Raw genomic sequence first — 20523 nt, forward strand, 5'->3', positions numbered from 1 at the left:
TTAAATAATCAATTGGATTGATACGCGATTGCTACATAGGATTATGATATTTCTGGCAATAAATCATGGCATTGACACTGCACATTTTCTGTGAAAAGGGAGACAAGAATAGAAACATAAACCACATTTTAAACAGCATTGTCCACAAAAACAACAACGGTATTTTGATTTCCTGATATACAGTAGAAATACAAAATTCTAAATCCCATCTGACTTTTGCTTTTCTATTGTCAAAGTACGCCAGAAGTGAAATTCAAATGCATTATCTGTTTGAGTCTAAATATAACAAAAGCTGTATCCACTGCTACGTTACACCATTTTTCCTGCTTTAACGTTCTCCTACACCTGCAACCTTTCATGACTTATCTGTTGTTATATTTAATAATACAGTATTAGATCCCTCAAGATGAGAAGCTATGAAAGCACAAACACCACCCACACTACATATATTTTGGCTTTATCCACTTGTAAACACTTTACTCCTCGATGGATTGAAATGGAAACCGAAGTTAATCTGAAGTCAAGCTGCTGTGCGATGAGATCAAATTGTAATGATTCAGAACAATACGACTTTGCTCCACCTTACAAATCCACATATACGACTATTTGCATGCAGCTAAATCTCACAGTATGTTAGTATTTAGTAGAAACAATAGTTGAGTCAAAATTCTCACACCAAAAGGAAGGTGACCCAAAATATGTATCGCCATTAGATGACAATAGTCCCACAAATATCAAACTGTTCCTTCCAGCTCTCACACCTACTTAGTTTCCAAATAGCACATTCGTCCCGTGACTAAAGCACGACTATTACAAACAATATGCCGGATGAGTAAAACATATTTTACTCACATTCATTTAGCTGTTTATGACTGACTGTAAGAATACTAATGTATATTATGGTTCGTGTGATACGATGCTTTTGTCTCACATTTGTATTATGAAGAATGGAGGTTGGTGACTGATTAGCCTTGTTAGCCTTTTTAGCTAATTATGAAGGATAGAGGTTTGATGATTAGCCTTGTTAGCTTTGTAGGTTAGCTTTAGCTTTGTTCAAATCTAGACCCAGCTTGCTTGGTGTGCTTTACTCTCACACATGTAGGGTAATGACACACACACACACCCTCACACATGATAATGACACACACACACACATAGTCAAAACACGTTCAGAGTGAGAGAGAAATAAAAGAGGACGGACCACATGTTCTCGATAAAACAAATATAGACAGACAGATAGACAGACAGCTGTCCCAGCTGACTTAGAAGTGAATCTGAGAGTAGATTCAATGGGTAAAGGAGCTAGAGCATATCAACCCTTGCATTACATGTTGTTATGGGCTGTTTAATCCTTGTGTGACCAGTGTCAGAGTTTGGTGCGCATTGCCAACAATAAGTTGGATTCACTTCCAATGAAGATGGACTGCACCAAGGCCACCCTTTTGTCAAGGATTCTGTTCATAACCCACACTCTTTGGGACAGAATTTCTTCATGCTGCTGCGGCATCGAAGGGGTCGCATTCGGGTGGCCTTAGTTTCACAATTCGCAATTCTGCTTTTTGCGAATGATGTGGTTCAATTACCACGCACACACATTACCAGAGATGGGCTTTGGACTAAAATTTGCAGGTGTGATACTGGTTTGGCCGCCAAGTGCGTGTCGGATGTTGTTTATGTGAATGCTTCGACACATAAAAATTAGAGGGAACATTACTCATGACCTGCAGAAAATAAACAGAATAAATAGATAAATAAACAGTGGTCAGAAAATGGTCACTTTGAGTCACAATAAATGTATGCAAATCAGTGTGACAACATTACAATTTTGATAAGGAGAAAGAGGGAGTCATTGTGTCTTGTCCTCTGCGTAATGTATCTGAAAGAAGTTCTTTTGGCCTGTCTTTCACTGTCATCTTGTATTAAAGCCTGAAGGAAACCCTCAGGAGACAGAGGCAGCAGAAGAGCTGTGGAGAAGTAACGTAAAAGAGAAGACAAAGTCACAAAGAGCTCTGATGTGAGAGTGTCATAAGGGACAGAAGCTTTATTGAGCAAGTCGCGAATAGATGAGTAGAATTAAGTGTTGACATGCGTTTACGTATTAACGAAGAGATCTTGCTGAATCAAAAGTAAAGGAACTCCTGCCATGGTCAGACTACACTGAAAAAAATGGTAGTGGAATTTACTCCATTTTGAGGTAATCAAGGGTTAATCCACCCGTTTTTAGCCATCTGACGGGGCGGCCATTTTGTCACTTCTGTCGACTGAAAATGACATCACAACTGCTCAGGGTTCAGGTAACGACCAATCACGGCTGACCTGTTTTCTGAAGCGGAGCTGTGATTGGCCGTTACCTGACCCCTGAGTAGTTGTGATGTCATTTTCATTCGACAGAAGTGACAAAATGGCTGAGATGGCTAAAAAGAGGTGGATTTTGCATCTTAACTCATATTCCACAAACGCAATATTAATCAGAATGCCGTGTTCCAACTAGTAGTCTTGCATAGAACATATTCTTGAAAAAAAAAACACGTTTGAGTTGATTTCCACTTTAAGTCAGTATTTTCTTTGTTTAACGTTATACAACCACACTGGAAAAGAATGGTGTGTTGACGTTTGCACGGAACAAAATCAACTGGATCCAGACACATTTTTTTTAAGTAGACTATACATCCACTTAAAAATGTATCTAAATCCAGACGATTCTATTGTATGCAACCACTTGACGAAATCGAACTGAATGACCTCAACACGCCATTTTCTTTTTTCAGTGCAGGCACAAGAATACATTCTGTCAACAGTGGCCCCTGGCGCAGATTTACCATGCTCAATTAGTTAGAAAAGTCGCTGACAACGGCCAACTTGTGCCAATGTGAAGGACACGCCGCAAAGGTTTTGGTGTCAATGTCCGACACACACGCATAGGTAGACATAAGGGCCAATGTGGCAAACAAAGTGCGTCAATGACTATTTTGCTCTCGTATCGCAAAAATCTATTTAACACTCTCAACCTCCTTGACTACCAACCAAAAATACCATCTATACAAATATAACATGTTTATGAGCATTGCCATGGCAACCAGACACTACATTAACAAAGGAACTTTTTGTGTGTCTATAGATTCAAGGTCAGTTACCCTCACTTTATTTTATGTTAACAGTTAACACTTTCTGACGCCTGTTGAATGTCCTTCCAACATTCATTCTCATTTGCTCTTTGTTTGCTTTCTTTCATGACAATCTTTCAGCTTTTTGGTCTTTTATTACACTAACATGCTTGTAGCTACTGACTGTGTCTGCTGTAGTGGTCTGCTGATACCTAAAACCACAGGTGGACTTATCGTTAGGCAAACACAGGCAAAGGTCTGCGCCACAGAGATGTCCGGAGGGCTCCAAACGTCTCGTAAAAACGGATTCATTCAATTTCCCTAAAGCAATTATTATCACTTAGATCATAATTCACACACTCAAAGGGGCTTGCTAGTTGAAACAAGGCATTCTGATAAATATTGCGTTTATGGAATAAGAGTTAATCCACATGTTTTTAGCTATCTCCGGGGGCGGCCATTTTGTCACTTCTGTCGACTAAAAACGACATCACAACCAAACGTGGCTGACCTGTTTTCTGAAGCTGAGCTGTGATCTTTCGTTACCTGAGTCCTGAGTAGTCGTGATGTCATTTTTAGTCGACAGAAGTGACAAAATGGCCGCCCCCTGAGCTAGCTAAAAAGGGGTGGATTTTGCTGCTTAAACTCATATTCCACAAACGCAATATTAATCAGAATGCTATGTTTCAACTCAGAGTCTGCTGGTAACATATTCTTGAAAAAAATGTGTTCAATTATAGTCAGCGTGATGATTCAATATTCAGTTATCTCGCTCAGGAAATGGAGGACTTTAACGCACAAAATCTTTGCAGTATAGAGGGGGCCATACCTGGGTTTGTTTGGGGCCCCAAAAACTAAATACGCCTCTGCCGGGAAGCTGCTTTAAAAGCCTGCAAACAAGCGGGAAGGTGTTCATTGTCTGCGATGCCGCTCACGTTTTTGTCAAAGACTGCAACGGTAACCCTGACTAACATCTGTGAGACTACCTCATGTCATGCCTGTTCATCCCTGTTGGTTGGTCTCCCCACGGTGCTTATTTGGTTCACTTTCTGCTTTGCTGCACCTCCTCATCATGTCTGCTACATCTGCCAGGATATCAGTGGAGCCTTTGTTATGCCCCTTTGTTCGTACACAAGCTGTATTTTGGATTGCAGAAATTTACATTGCTTTCAATGTTCAGGACTAATGCATATTAAAAGTGACCCTTTTGCTCTTTCTGCTGTTGTTGTTGTTTTCAAGGATTGCTTTATTCTGGCCTCGGATAGGCCAATTAGGGAATCTGATGCCCCCTAATGTTTCGGTGTCTACATGGCAGCCTGAAAATAATGACAGCAAAGCTTTTGATTTTTTTTTTTTTTTTTTTAAACGCGATAAAACATATACAGTAGAACCTCGAATTAACAGACCCAGAAACAACAGAAAAATGAAACATGGCAGAGTTTATTTTTAAGTATTCTCATTCTTTTTTTGTTTGTTTGTTTGTTAAGATTCCTTAAAATCAGCATAAATTAATTTAATAAAAACGGAATCAGTTAAAACATATGCATGTAGTTTAAATATCACAGGCTGTTGATTAACCAATATTCAAAGTTTACGAAATTGCTTTCCATTAGGTTCACATAAATATGGCAGTATTTTTCTGGAAGTACTGGTAGAGCAACGTGTTTGTCAACAGCTTTGTTTATAGCTAAATACATGCTTTGGCGTTAATGTTAATTCTTGTTTGTGTTCTATTGTGTAATAATAGTTGCATGTGTTTTAATTGTGTGGCGCCCTAAATTAATTTGGTGTTCAGTTTAATGACTCCTCTGAACATTAGCCTAATTGAATACATTCCTGGAATGCTATTGGCTGCTGTTGGCTCATTGTAATCACAATATAGAACCACTATAACCTCCTTGCCATCAATTGTATCAGTCTACTCCCGTGTTTCTAGTTAAAAGCACTGCTCTACTCCAGTAAACAAACACAGTGCTGCTCAGCGCTCAGCTTCTGACTTCAGAGAATGCATTATTTTTTAAAGCGTTAGACAGCTGTTTTACATTTTATTTTTGCTTAACCTCATCTACTGTACCCCCTTGGCCCACATACTGTATTCGTTTCAAAAATGTAACATGGCCCTTGCCCACCGCCACGAGGCGTCGGGGGGGGGGGGGGGGGGGGGAGAGAGACAGAGAGAGAGAGAGAGAGAGAGAGAGAGAGAGAGAGAGAGAGAGAGAGAGAGAGAGAGAGAGAGAGAGAGAGATGCCGCAAGTGTAGGAGGGGCGGGGTTCATGGGGATCGGTCGGCTGGAGGCGATTGGAAAATAGGGAGGACGCGCACGCGCTAATCCGATGATGGCTCACAGTGACCGGAGGGAGGGCAAACTCTGCGGCTGAGGGAGAAAAGAAGAAGAAGAAAAAAAAAAGAGAAGTAAGAGCAAGGCGTGAGCATCTCGAGCTGCGTCGCCGCGTCTTTTCCTCCAGAGCCTTTTGTGTTTCAAACTCTCATATGTGACGTATCAATAATTCAGTCGCGCGCGCGCGAGCCAGCCAGACGGAGCTCGCCCCCCACCGCCACCCACCCGCCATCCTCCAGCATTTCTTCGCGCGCTATGACTGCCTTCTTCCGCGTGCACACAGCACGGCCCCGCCGCACCGCGCGACACACTCCTCTACTGTCCTCCAAGTCGCCGAAAAGCTGCTAAGAAGTGAAAAAGAAAAGAGAAAAAGGGACGACGAATTCCAAGCGTAAAGTCGAGTCGGACTTCCTGGGACTTGAGAAAGAAAGGAGAGGAGCAAAGCGCCTGCCGCTCGCTAACTCAGTTTCCAGAACAAGCGTGCTCGCTAACTCCCAGCAGAGTTTGCCTCACTTTGGGCCAAAGCTGGGGACACTCTAGCCGCCGCGTTTGACGTCGTAAAACGGAGTTCAAGCCCCGCTCCCAAGTCGTCGCTTGTGACTGCGGGTATGTTGGCGTTTTGCCTGCTGAGTGCCGTGTGGTTCGCGGCCGGCCCGAACCCGAGCCGCGCTCAGAACGAGACGGAACCGATCGTCCTGGAAGGGAAGTGCCTGGTGGTGTGCGACTCCAACCCGACGTCGGACCCCACGGGCACCGCGCTGGGAATCTCGGTGCGCTCGGGCAGCGCCAAAGTGGCCTTCTCGGCCGTCCGGAACACCAACCACGAACCTTCGGAAATGAGCAACCGCACCATGGTCATCTACTTTGATCGGGTAGGGACCAAACATTTGCTTTTCAAATTGAAAGGACCACCTTGAAATCAAGATAATCAGATGTGTACTCTTGAGATCAAGTGGAGATTTTATGTCTGACAAAGCAGAAGAAAAGTGTGACATGTGTTAATAATGCTTATGACCAAATACTGAGAAGTGATTTTCCAATTCCATGTTAGGTTAATGTGTTTATTCATCAAATTAATACCGTCCATGAAAACAGTTATCTTACATCTTCTGGCTGCTTCTGCTGGTAAAACGTTGCTATTCCATTATTATACTGACTGTAATGCCTCACGGGATTCAGATTCAGTGTCCCGGAGGCATGTCGACCGTGCCTTGCTCAAGGGCACTTCAGCTACAATGGCTGTTCACAACGGGACTTGAACCGTAAAACTGTGAATCCAAAGCACCACAAATAAGCGTCTGCCGCCCAAATGTGAACTGCTCGATTCATAAAAAAAAAAAAATGTGTTGTAAAAACAAAAATCCAGGTGAGACTGAGTTGCTGGATGGACACAAATTCCAAATTCCAGCCGTGTCAGTCTGGCAGCCTAATGGTCAGATGCACGTGTACCTAAAAGTCAAGCGTGCGTGATCCAATTCTTTGTCAAGCTAATGTACGTCTGGCATTAAAAAAAAAAAAAAAAAAAAAAAAGCCTTTTTCATATTTCATCTATTCAAGATGACGATATTGGCTATGTGATGTGACATGTCGTCAAATAATTTAGTAACTGCCGGTCACAGGGGCGAGGTCCTACCTGCTTGCCAGAAAAGGTTAATTTTCACTCAAACTGCCGCTCGATTACCCGCCACGGTCCGCTTCCATCCATTAAATCAGACATTTGGGCTGCAGAGATGCATAATTGAAATTTCATTGGGAAGATGATTTGAATCATTTTTTTCCCCTTCCCTATAAAGTCGAGTGCCAAAAAGGAGCAGATAAAGGAATCCAGTTTTTCGTCTTCACTGGGAGAACGTGAGACGAGATGCGCCCTTCTGCGTCGGCTCAAAGTGTCCGTTCAAACCTTGTTCATTTATGAATCATAGACTTCCTTGTAACTTGGAACGATTTGACAGTTTAGGAAATAACAGGACAAGTAAGAAGAGCAGAAATGTTGTGTGTGTGTGTGTGTCAGCGAAAACTTCACGTCTTGTCATCATTTGCCGCATACTAAAGTCCGATGCAGCAACTAATTGAATCCCGTCGACAACCTAACTTTCTTCTTTCCCTTATGTCAGGTCCTCGTCAACGTCGGGAGGAATTTCGACGAGGAGAGAAGTAATTTCATCGCTCCGCGAAAAGGGATTTACAGTTTTAACTTCCATGTAGTGAAAGTCTACAACCGCCAAACAATACAGGTTAGTGCGTGTGTTCATCTTCTTTCCCCAGAGGAAAAAAAAAAAAAAGAGAGAAAAAAAAAAAAAAGATGAAGGTTAGTTACTCCCCATATATGCACAGAGAATGGGCGCTGTTGCTTCAGCACCACGGACAGCGGCAATTTCCTTCGGTTCTTTTGGGCAGCGTTCAAATAGAGAGTTCCAAGCAGCACAGGTTTAAGTTTACAGTCAGGAAATATGGATTTGTTCATCTGTTAATACAGTGTTTACCAACCAGGGGTACGCGTACCCCTGGCGGTACGCGAGCACATCGCAGGGGATACGCGGAAACATTTTTTGCGCAAAATGACGACAGCCGCGTGTCAACTCAAGTGTCGCTTGTAAGCGCGGATGAGGCGATGAGGAGAAAATAAAACTGATGGATTATTCTTATTCCTGATATTTGAATTGCTTGTTTCAAGGGGACTTATTCAGAAGAACTCCACTTTTTTTTTTTTTTTTTTTTTTTTTGTGGTCAATGTTACAAGAGTATATATTACAAAGACAGGTTTATTTTTATTTGTATCACTTATTTATTAGCAAGGCAGCATTTTTTAGGTTTGAAAAAAAAAATGGAAATATAAAAATAGTTCCATTTCGTAATCAGTTGTGTTACGATGTACGTTTTGGAGAGTCGTCAACGCGTACGAGTTAGGGGGTACTCATGTTTTCACCTTTGGATGTATCAAGTGATAGGAAATCTTTGGGCAGTCCTTAGCCCGTTTCCTGTGTTAAACATTTGCATAATGATTGTTCGTTACAATGATTTTTTTTTTTTTTTTTTGCAAATTAAACAGTTGTGTAATTATGCTGTTGGCTCCCTGGAGTTTTGGCGTTTTGTGTTGCTACTTAGACGTTATTATTCGAGTCCCAAATTAATTATCACGGCATAGCTGCGGCAACAACAAGGAGGGCGGGAAACATTTGGAGCAGGTTATTGTTGTCTGGCTGCGCGCTCAACACAATTGGAGGGGACAAATGTGAGACATGTTGTTAAAAAGTCATCAGGTTTTGTAAGTGAGATTGAGATTAGGAAAGTATGTCGATTTCAATTTGCTTCAAATGTAGAACAGGTGTCGATTGTTCCTCCGTGAGAGCGCCCCGCCCCACCCCACCCCGGCCAAAGTTCCTCCATTCACGCTCTCATCCATCCCCGGTGTGTCGAAAACTCCCACTGTTTAATTGCCCGAGAGGCAGTTTGCTGTGGCGCACGCGGGAGATGCCAGGCAGCAGATGAAAAACACACGTTGCAAAGCAAGCAGGGAAGGCAGCGAGGGTACATGAAAAGGACGGCGAGAGAAAGGAAAGGTCGCACGAAGGTGTCGAGGCGGAATGGACGGGAAGAGTAATGAACGGGGTAGGAGAGGAAAAAAAAGCTAATGATGGACATTAAGGAGGAGAAAAGATGCTTTGCTGGGAAAATGAGGACGGAAGGAAGAAAGTCTGAGGAAGCATTGATCATGAGACACTTCTCCAGTGCAAGGAACGCTGCTTATTTTTCGATTAGTTGTGAAGGGCCAGGTTGTGTTGCGTATTCATTTTGCTTGGGATTTGGCCTCGGTGATTCAATTCAATTGTTGGCGAATAAACAGAGAACGTGACACCCAGTAATGCCTCTTTGGCGATTACTAGTTTCTTATCATTTAGTGGTTTACTAGAATGAAATATTTAATAATCGATTCATCTGTTAATTATTTTGTCGATTAATCGATTCATCAGATCAATTTAAAAAACCTGTTTTAATTTGCATCCTTTTATTAAAAAACAAGACATTATTTCAAATTGACAACACAGAAAACAAATTTATCATGATTCATATACTACTTTGGTCTGTAACGTCGCAAAACAGATTTTAATTGTTTTCCCAAAGTAAAACCAAATGTTTTATTTTGATTCAACACAAAGATGATCAATCTGCTTTCATGGTAGAAGACAGAGATCGGGGAATATTTACTGTTGACATGCTAAATCGAGAATCAAAATCATGAAATCATCACAAAGTAATTTATCAATTAGTTGTCGATTAATCGTTGCACCTCTAATTGAAATATGTGGAGTTATTTTTCCCAAGTTCAATCTTTTCTATGGTACTTGGAGCTGGGCCTGGTCCTGATTTTCATATCAGTGCGAGTCTTGCTGCGCGTTTGCCAATTTGACACACCGGCCTCTGCCAAGCTGGGTGGGCCGGCGCAACAGAAATAGAGTCTTGGAGCTGCGTCCGGTGGAGTGACAATTTTGTGGCAGAAAGTCGATCTAATCCTTACACCTGCTCAGACCACGTCTAACACCAACGCAGGGTAGACAGCTCATCTAACATTTCATTCATAAATATGTGAACAGTGGGCATCAGAATCTCTGTATTATATTTTTGAAATGATCCCACTGAGTAGCACAGCTATGGGGAAGTGAGGATCACATGACGGATCAGGGGTGGGAGGTGGTCTCCAAGTACCCACTTCAAGGTGCAGATGTGGTTGACTAGTGCGCCGCATTTAAAGGGAGTGAAAGGATCCGCTTTGATTGGCCATGATTGACGTCGGCTGTGACCATTCCCACAGCAGCGCAGCCCTCCCACTCACAAATCTTCAAAATCGTCAACATCACAATTACGCCACGCGCCATGAAACTAGAGCCCACAGACTCTTCTTAACCACTCCCACTCCCTTCAGTGGACCCCCTCATATCTATTGAGACGTATAAGAAAAAAGTTCCATCAATGTTAATCAACAAGGTGTTCTCCGGAGAAATGAATAGTCTATTCTACAAAAAGTTAAGACTTCATGCATTCCAGTTTGCACCGGACACTTGTCGAGCAACGTCAGCGTCTCTGTGACTGCGTCAACTCCCACACTGACAGTGGCTAGTTGAAGACACTATACCACAAACGTTTCTTGAACATGGCAAAAGTTTCAACTCTGGTCATTACTGCCAACTGACATCCAGCCATGTTTTCTTTGTTTTTTTACAGTCTGTCAACGCATTTCACGTAAATGTACCCTGTAACGCAAGGTATTTCAGTTACGTGGTGTTTCAATCTGGACAGTAGAGGGCACTATTCAAAAGTGTTACAAGGATAAGAGACAAAAAGATACAACATAGGATGCTACATCACACTTGTTAAGAAAAAAAAATAATCGTACTTGACAATCTTTAGATTCTCAAATTTTTCACACCTCGGAAAGGTGCCACAGTGGAAGATCAAAATTTGAACACTTTTTAGGTCATACAATTTGAAACGCCACCACATATTTGGTAAACAAATATAAAGATATGTCAGAAGTAGAGGTGTCACAATTAATCGACAAGAAATGTTATATTGCTTAGTTGTTGTGTTGTTGTTTTTTTAACACTATACACCAAATAAACAACAATAATGATGAATAAAGCACAATCGGGAAACAATTGCTTAATAATATACTTTAATGCAAAATAAAATTCCAAGTATTCAATTAATCAATGGATTAAGCATTAGAATAAACGATTAAAAAAGATTTGATAGTGACAGCCCTGGCTGTCAAATCTTTTTAGAATCGATTATCTGATCGATTATTTCATCGATTACGCCAGTAAAAATTTTGATGGGGTGTACTGTGAGCAAGATTTAGTTTGTTCAGTGTCAATTCACAGACAATTAGAATCGACACCAGTCAAGCGGCTCATAAAATGCACTGACTGAAATGACGATTGGTTGCCCGGCCGTTTCTGTCATTGTGGCCCGCTCAACACATGGGACTTATAATTTGTGTCACTTTTAAAACAATTGCGTTTAATTGTGTGGAATCGTTGCACAGTAAGAAAGGTGAACAGAATGTCCGACAACGGAAAGTTTGAAATTCACAAGTTCCCTGCCGCTTTGTCAGGCAGCCTTGATCAGACACTTTGAAATGAGGCAAATTCAGTCAAGAACACACTGAAAAGGTTTTGTCTGAGACATTGTCGGAAAGGACTTGGTGACGGCCGATGGATGCGTCACTCCATTCAGGCGGTGATTCACCAAATTCGAGTCTTTTGTGAAGCTGGTTTCAGGAACCGCTTTCACACGGCATTCCTTGAAAATTGCCACATTAGAGGCATAGAAGTGGAGCCTGATCCGTTCAGACAGACAGTGAAAAAAAAACTGTCAACTACAAGACCATAGTTTCACTTTTAACCAAAATGCTATGCAAGTATGGCTGTTATTAAAATCATGTACATGAAGGCGCAAACATATGTAGCCAATCGGTTTATAATGTGGAAACGATTTCACCTACTCGGGATTATACCATGAAACGGGGAATTAGTAGTCTCAATAATAAACTACGCTCAAAGCAAACATCCCCCTGAGACGCCTTAACATGGTGTAAGACTTCTAATTACATGTGCATCACATGTACAGATTGAGCAAATACACTAACTAATGAGGTGAAATGACACAGTTGGGAGAACGCATGAGAAGGAAAGGAGCTGATTGGCTCGAAATAAGAGGAGAGGGCAGGGCCTAGAACAAAGAACTGGTAGAACCGGTTCACTAAAAATAGGTGGCAAATCTAGTAGCGGAGGTAAACATGATTACCGTATTTTTCGGATTATAAGTCAATCAGGAGTATAAATCGCACCAGTCAAAAAAACGCATCATGAAGACATATAAATTGCATTTTGGGTGGAATTTAGTTTACAAAAACAAAGACTAAGAACAATAGAGCTCGGATTCACACCCATATTCCGCGTTCACTAATCGTTGGTGCGTTGGGAAATGTGCTCAGAGTGCGCAGGGCTTCACTCCCACCGTTTGATAACTCGGAGCGTTGTTCAAATGTGCCGTTCGGTTATTCAGAGCGCCCCAAAAAAGGAGTGCGGGAGCCCGGTGTGTCCGACAGTACAGATGGAAACAGTTCAAGCACGAACTGCTGATTGGTTTTTAAGAGAGGTTGCGTTCCGAAGCGAATCGGAGGGGAGCGCGCCGTGCCTCTCTGACCACACCCTCTCTCGGGGTGGCGTGAACATCAGAGCGAATTTCCCTGTTGACGGAAGCAAACGAGGACAAAACTTCTGCTAAGAAACATGAATCAATGTTGAATGTTATTTAATTTTTTTTCCGCACCTGTTTTAAATGTTAAAAAAAAATGAACATTTTCTAGCTTTAGCATGTTATGAAGTACCGTAGTGTCTTTCCTGTACAGTATGCGCATCTCGTCCCGTCGTAAGAGCGAACGGCAGATGTTCGTATTCCGGTTCTTTTTACCTAATAACGGCTTTAGTTTTTATTTTGTCCGTGCGCTCTTTAATGCTTTTGGGGAGCATCTGGTGGAAAAATACTAACCGACTTGCTGTGATGTTTGCGGCTGTAACTTTGCCTATGCATACTGTATGTTTCTTGCATTCGCATTATAGCCGATAATGTGCTAAACCGCTGTGAATGAAATTGCACTATTATTATTATTATTATTATTATTATTATTATTATTATTATTATTATTATTATTATCATTACTGATAATAGAATTGGAAAACTCGCGCAGTTTGAAACTAAGGAAGCCAAACGTTGGAAAGTAATGATGCTTAATGTAGCATCAACATTAAACCTCTTAGTTTAATTTAGGCACCTCTGGGGAAAATTGGTTTTGGGCTTAACCTCCAATGCTGCTCTGCTGGAGAATCAAGGCTCTGTGAACACTCTGTATTCTGGTCTGTATCCAAGAATTATGCACTTTGGCGGCATTCTTCATACCAGACGTTGCCCTGTAAAAAGCACATGCATCAAGTCACAACCGATTGGGCATGATTTGTGACAGGTTGTGTCATGGAACTCAAAACGTCAAAACAATAATGCTTTTTGCTGAGTTGCATAATGTAGGTTCTCTTTTTTATAGTCCTATTTTTCCAATTCAGTTTAGTCCCAGTGGGCCATAAATCGGGAAAAAAAAATACAGTGGTACCTCCACCTACGAACGTTTCTAAATACGAAATTTTCAAGTTACGAAACGCCTCAACAGGAAAATATTAGCTCTTGTTACGAAAGAAATTTCAAGATACGAAAGGTAAAAATACAGTATGGACAGTAAACCCCACTCAATTTTGGGTTGCAGGTCCACGTTTTAGCAGATGTTTTTTCTGCACAGTTGTACAGAACAATTTTATTCTGCCTACTTTCTGTGTAATTCCACTTTCACCCACTAGATGGCGGAACACTATTGTTTTATACGGTGTATATTTGAAAGAAGATTCAAAACAGGATATATTTGAAGGTAAGCCTTGTTTTTGCTCAGGATTAGTGAATGTCAAATCCTCTTCAATCCTGCTTTTCACGCCTGCAGGAAGTGACGACTGTAGGTTCATTTTAGAATGTATATCTTTGGGTATAATGCTTGATGTATATTGTTAAACGATAAGTTAAGTTTTGTGGTTTGGAAAAAAACAGATTTGTTTACACATTGAAGGATCGGTACGCCGTTGCAGGTTGTTATCCATTGCTCGTGCTCTCTCTCATATATATATTTTTAAATGTGTTTGTATTATTTTAAAAGTGCATTTAAAGACCTTTAAAAAACAAGTGCCATGCGCTATGAATATATGCCAAGGGAGTATTTTTGGATTGCGAACACGCAAACGCCGACTTGAACACAGATTCGAACCCCCAACCTTAGCACTGTGAGGCGGCTGCGCCGACCACTCCGCTGACCTCAAAAAAGTTCTTTGTAAATGTGTGAGTATGCTTTTGGAAACAGAATGCGCCCTGAGAATACAGTAACAACTTAAACAGGCAATAATCGTTTCCCTAAAATCTTCCTCTGGCTTCTTCCAGAACCGAATGATCTACAATTTCCATGCAATCCTATGAAATAAAATGATTTTCACTGGAGGGGTGTTCATTACCAATTAACAGTGTTTACGAGTCTACGACAGTTACTTTTTCCTAACAGCAATTTGTCAAGCTATCATTTAAAGTCTTTTCTTCCCTACAAGATCATTGGCTACATTTACATGGACAAAAATTATTTAATCTGATCAGAGTTCAGATATATATATATGTTTGGCTTCCATTTTCCTGTGCCTTCTTTTAATCGTTGGGGCTTCCTGCATCCCCTTTGTTGCACTTGGTCGGTTATTGTCTCCTGCTCCATAATAAGGCACTTAATTGATGCTTATGCATAATGAATGCAGGTCAATTTAGGCCTGACCAATGTTGCAGTGCTATTATCATGCTTTTATTTTTATGCCTGGTAATTGTGAGAGTGTTGTAGACTCTTCATGTGTGTGTGTATGTGCGCGTGTATTCTCAGGTGAATGTCCTGCACAACATGGAAACGTGTCATCTCGTTATGGGTCAAGAGGTTAATAAGGCTAATAAAACACCTTTAGTTGTCGACTATTTAATGTTGTGATTTTATCTAGTTGCTGTGATCGTCTCAGCATTTCAGATAAAGGAACAGAAATATTTGATTGATTGACTAATTAAGCTTTCCATCAAAGCGAGGGGCAACTGAGTAAATCATATTTGTATCGAAATGATTACGGTGTACCACAAAGAACTGCATTGATTAGCTACTGTACGCAATCCAGGTGTCAAGAGCAGTTTTTAACCAGACTCTTGGCCAACATAGCGCATTCAATCCTTTACCTAGAATGGAAAGAAAATAATAATTGGAGTCGCATCAGCTATATAGGTTTTTGCGTTTGAAGAAACACAATTCATAGTTCTATTTGGAACACAAAGAACCGGAGAGAGCTCAACATTAAAAAATGGAATCATTTTTGAACATTTTGAATAAGAAACAATTTTTTTTTTTAAACATGCAATGTCATTCAATAGACACTGAACAATTTCATCTTCATATTACAACCCGCATTTCCCGTTATTGGAGTCACCTGACACTTTAAACATAGCACAGGATACCTTTGCTTGATTATGAAATACTGATTTGAATTATCCAAGACAATAACCGCTCCCAAACAAAAACGAACACAACCCAAATGAATCCTTTTCAGTTCAGTTGCAGCAAAGTGGTTCGGGCGCCAAAACAAGTAGCAGTCAAACCCGTCAGATAAATCTCGCTAAGCCGGCCGGTGTCATGTTTCTCGGATATGATATGGCTGGTAAGCATGTACTGTACATGAAGTGGAGGAGTGCTGGAAGGACACAAGGGAAGGCAGGCGGACTTTCGGAAAACAAGGACTTGAAATTGAACAAAAGAAGCTAAAAAAAAAATACAATCAGACCTAAAGCATAAATGATATGTAATCAAGATATCATGCGCAATAGTGAGCACATTTCTTATCGATTCCTTAAGTGAATACTGTATTTTATCTTATCAGCACTAGAAGATAACCCCACCCCCCCCCCCCCCCCCCCCGCCATGCTGCCCGATGGCACATCGCCATCCTGATATAATGAAAAAAAGGGTTCAAGTAGCGTCTGAGTGTTTTCATGTAATTATTCAGCGCAACACAGTCACGCTCGTTCTCACACGTGTGCTCTGACTCCGAGTCGCCATTAGCAGGTGGGCCATTAAAGAGGAGTGGCGGGCCAAAAGAGCTCTCCACTCTCTTCATCCTGCCCACACAAGCGCGCGCGCGCGCGCAAAAACGCACACTTGTGCGTTAGGAGGAGGAGTGATGGATAAGTGTATAATTATGTGATGTTGATGGTTATGCTGCATCGGTTGATTTAGTGTTAAGTTTCGAATACTTTCACTCCACCAAGCGGTTCGATTTTTCGTTCGGCGTAGCACTGCAATATTGTTTGAACAGTTACTATTGCATTCACTGTGGAACAAAATGACAATGACGATTCACGGCGGTGCCAAGAAGTCATAAGAATAACGCATGGAGGACTTAAATCAATTTAAATTTGTAATTGCTTTGGAAATAAAGAAGAGTGAAATGACCACCACAAAGTGTGTAAATGGTAACAATCTTTCCTCCACCATCAGTTTGACTGTGTATGAGGTGGAGAAAATTTCCAGGACCGGGGTGACAAAAGATATATTTCAAACCAAAATGTTGATTTATGTATTTATTTATTTACTTCGAGCCTTCCCCTTCACTACAATCGACCAGCACGTGTATATAAAGAGTTCCTGCATTTATTCAGGGTGTGAGAAGCAGAGAGTTGTGGCTGCTCACAATGCCGTAGTTTTCTAGTTTTCTGCTTTCCCGAACTCGAGGCAAGAAAAAATAAAAATAAAAAATGCAGTATGGATTTAAAATGCATCCTTTGTGACACCAGTCCTGGTATTTTTCTGACACACCTTGTTTGTTCACCAATGCAAGACTGTAGGAACTTCAGTTTGATCCAAATAGAGGAATATGTGCACTTTCCAGACTTTCCAGTGCTCATTTCCTCTTCTTCTATTGTCTTCTATTATCTGTTTTGTTCATTAGGATTTTAGCGGTGGTGGGAAAACTCATGTAACATATGTTGCGTGCGTGTGTTGCACTCACTCGCTTACTTTTAAACGTCTGCTACCTACTACAGTATGCTCTCACTTTGTTTTCTCATCAAAGCGGAAGTCAACCCAATCATATTTTTTTCAAGAATATGTTCCCAGCAGGCCCACTAGTTGAAACATTCTGATTAATTTTGCGTTTGTGGAATATAAGTCAAGTAGCAAAATGCACTTGTTTTTAGCCATCTCCTCGGGCGGCCATTTTGTCTTCTGTCGACTGAAAATGACATCACAACTGCTCACAACGACCAATCAAAGCTGACCTGTTCTCTGAATCTGAGCCGTGATTGGTCGTTGTGAGCAGTTGTGATGTTATTTTCAGTCGAAAGAAGACAAAATGGCCGCCCCCAGAGATGGCTAAAAACGAGTGGATTAACACTTATTCCACAAACGCAATATTTATCAGAATGCCTTGTTTCAACTAGTGGGTTTGCATAAAACATATTCTTGAAAAAAATATGTTTGCGTTGACTTCCGCTTTAAAGTCAAAGTCATTTTGTCACTTCTGTCGACTGAAAATGACATCACAACTACACAGGGTAACACCATTAACTCTTATTATACTAACCTGAAATGGAAAATGTTTACATGCATCTTAAACACAGCTAGTAGAAACTGTGTAGTCGAGACACAGGCAAAAAAAAAAAGACAATTAATTTCATTCGGATCAACTGCGATCGGATTGTCTCATGCCAGAAGACGAAGGCGAACGAATTGAAGGTTTGAGTGAAGATTTGAGTGTCAGGCGCCCGCTGCATTCACGTGCATCCTTCACTTCCTTGCTCCATTTGTGAAGCTGTCTCCACCCTTCTGTTGTTGTCCAGGTGAGCCTCATGCACAACGGCTGGCCCGTCATCTCAGCCTTTGCCGGCGACCAGGATGTGACCCGCGAGGCGGCCAGCAATGGCGTTCTGATCCAGATGGAAAAAGGAGACCGGGCCTACCTCAAACTGGAGAGGGGAAATTTGATGGGAGGATGGAAATACTCCACCTTCTCCGGCTTCCTGGTGTTCCCCATGTAGAGGAGAAGAGTGGAAGTGGAGCAGGGGATGGAAAAGGAGGAGGAGGAGGAGCTGGTTGTTGATGGGAAGTACAAGGAAGAGGTGCCAAGATGGAGGGACGTGGGTCGGAGAAAGTGGAGGAGACGACGGACTTCTGTTTGGGATGCTGCTGAAGAGTTGAAAAGTGAGGCCATCTTTTTCTCGTCCCTTCATTCTTCCATCCGTCTATTCCTCCTAGTGTTGCTCTGTGGATGGTCAAAACTTTTTTTTTTTTTTTTTTTAATGATTCCCTGCGCCGTCCTATACACATAACGTGAGTGTTTTAAAGCCAGACTACCCTTTCGATCCCTTCATTCCATCCACCACTTTGGGGAATGTTTCTGTAATAGTCCAGCCCTTCCACGTCTTTGTTTTTTGGTCTTTTTTAACCTCATGCTTGGTGGTGAAGTTGCTTTGATTTTGGAGCAAGCAAAGTAACGCCACACCAAAACGTACCTCTTTCTTCTTCAAGAAGCTTTAGTCAGCCGCGCTAAGTTGTTTGACCACATGTCCTCCAGGCGGCTCCAAAATCCACCACGGCGGCGGCCATCGGGCCCGCAAGTGACATCGACACACCCGCAAATGCCAAGTTCATATGGAAGCTGTTAATCAACCTAAATGTTTTTGTGCAAAATACCAACGCTAATAATCAAAGCTTCAAAACTGCTGCAAAGCGCATGAGGCGGAGGACAGTTTAAAGAGTGCTGCTTTTCTTTCTTCGTTTATTCCCACTAAGTCTTTCTTTTAAGGCTACAGTTGAGTTTTACCTTCATCTGCCCCCTCCCCCACCCCTGTTCCTCCTCCATGAGTGGTCCATCTCATCCTCCTCCCGATCGCCCCTCGTGTACTTTTTATCTGCTGCTGTATTCGTTTGCCTCCTAGCACGGACTAATCCTTGCTTTACTTCAGCATCAGACTTGGGACTCTCGGACACTCAAAAAAACAATATACAGTACATATATCATATTATATAATAGATCCAAGCCACTGTTTCTACTACTACTACTACGATGATGATGATGATGATGATGATACCAATTATACCCATACCTTGAATCCAATCTGGCTGATGACTATAATGTCTGTATATTCTGTATTTCAGTGTTATATGAAAAAAAAAATATTTTATGGGTATCTTCTAGTGACTGTGCGGAAAACTGGGCTGCTCTTCTGATTTCCCATCCCCCAAAAATATGCTTATTGTTTTTTTATTTGAGTTCAAACCAAGTTGTGGCTAAAAGATACTACATAAATGCAGTATTACAGTATATTATCAGAAGATTATTATTATCTTGGCTGTAAATTATATGTAAAAAAAAAAAAAAAAATCGGATTCATCACTCAATGAAATGGTTTCATTATCTACTGTTTTGTTTGTTTCTTTGCTCTGAAATCAATAAAATTTCAATGTAATTTTATTTTTCTTTAACCTATTTCACTGTCTGGTCTGGTAGTTTATTCAGTAAACATTTTTTACAAGTAGCATGCTCTTGTCCACACGTAGATGTCGTTTGACTTGCCGGCTTCCTCCACTTCTGCGTTCTCTTGTTTTCTATCTTTTTGTTTTTTCCTCAGGCTGAGCCCTTCCTTTCCCCTTTCCGCTGTCTTTCTCCACTCTGTTGGTTTTTAAGGTTTTGTGGTTTGTTTCTCTCCAGACTAATGAGCTCCGGGGGGAAAATTTGTGCTGGAATGGAAGGGGGGAAAAAAACAACGAAAAAAAAACACACAAACATCATTTCCTTCCTCCCTTCTCCTTCTCGTCTTTTGCTTCTTCTTTTCATTTCATCTCTTCCTCTTCATGTCTTCTGTTGCCGCCACTTGTCCCTCCCGAAGACCCTCTTTTAAACATCTTGTCCTCAATTTCTCTCTATGTCTACGCTCCAAGCCTTGGCTTCTCTCCGTAAACACAATTTCATCTCTTTATTGTCTTTAAGTTGCTTGTCATCTACAGGCAGTCTTCATTTCTCATTGATCGTTTGGAGTAACTTGAATTTAGAGCATTTGGAGATATTTGTGGTCGAGAAATAACAGGCTTTACTTTCTGTGTAACAGCTGCAAATGGTAAAACCAGAGCTAGGCGTTTTACAAAAATTGAGCGTCCGTTATTCGTCATCCGTCTGCATCGCGGGGACCCTTCCGTCGTCCGTCGTTATCTTTTCTTTCTGAGGGGGGTGGTCTGTGAAATAGTCCATAGGCCGGTCCACCGCTGATTTTAAACGGGCGTCCGATTAAACTTTCACTAACTGGATTTTCAAAGAAGAGCTTTAAAGGAGAAGTCAACCCAAACACATTTTTTTTTTAAGAATATATTCTATGTTCTATCTACTAGTGGAATAAGAGTTAATCCGCCTGTTTTTAGCCATC

The 20523-nt window shown here is 41.3% G+C and overlaps 1 protein-coding gene across 1 annotated transcript; it reads left to right on the forward strand.

The window, feature by feature from the left end:
- The first annotated feature begins 5417 nt into the window (after positions 1–5417).
- On the forward strand, positions 5418–19572 carry cbln1 (cerebellin 1 precursor). The gene is made up of 3 exons (XM_086029569.1): positions 5418–6314; positions 7557–7676; positions 17944–19572. Exons 1-3 carry the CDS (start codon positions 6051–6053, stop codon positions 18139–18141), a joined length of 582 nt encoding a protein of 193 aa, XP_085885695.1. The 5' UTR covers positions 5418–6050; the 3' UTR covers positions 18142–19572.
- The last annotated feature ends 951 nt before the right edge of the window (positions 19573–20523 follow it).

This window comes from Filicampus tigris, chromosome 4, assembly GCF_054856515.1.
Source record: "Filicampus tigris isolate MCC_2025a chromosome 4, RoL_Ftig_1.0, whole genome shotgun sequence".
NCBI lineage: Eukaryota > Metazoa > Chordata > Actinopteri > Syngnathiformes > Syngnathidae > Filicampus > Filicampus tigris.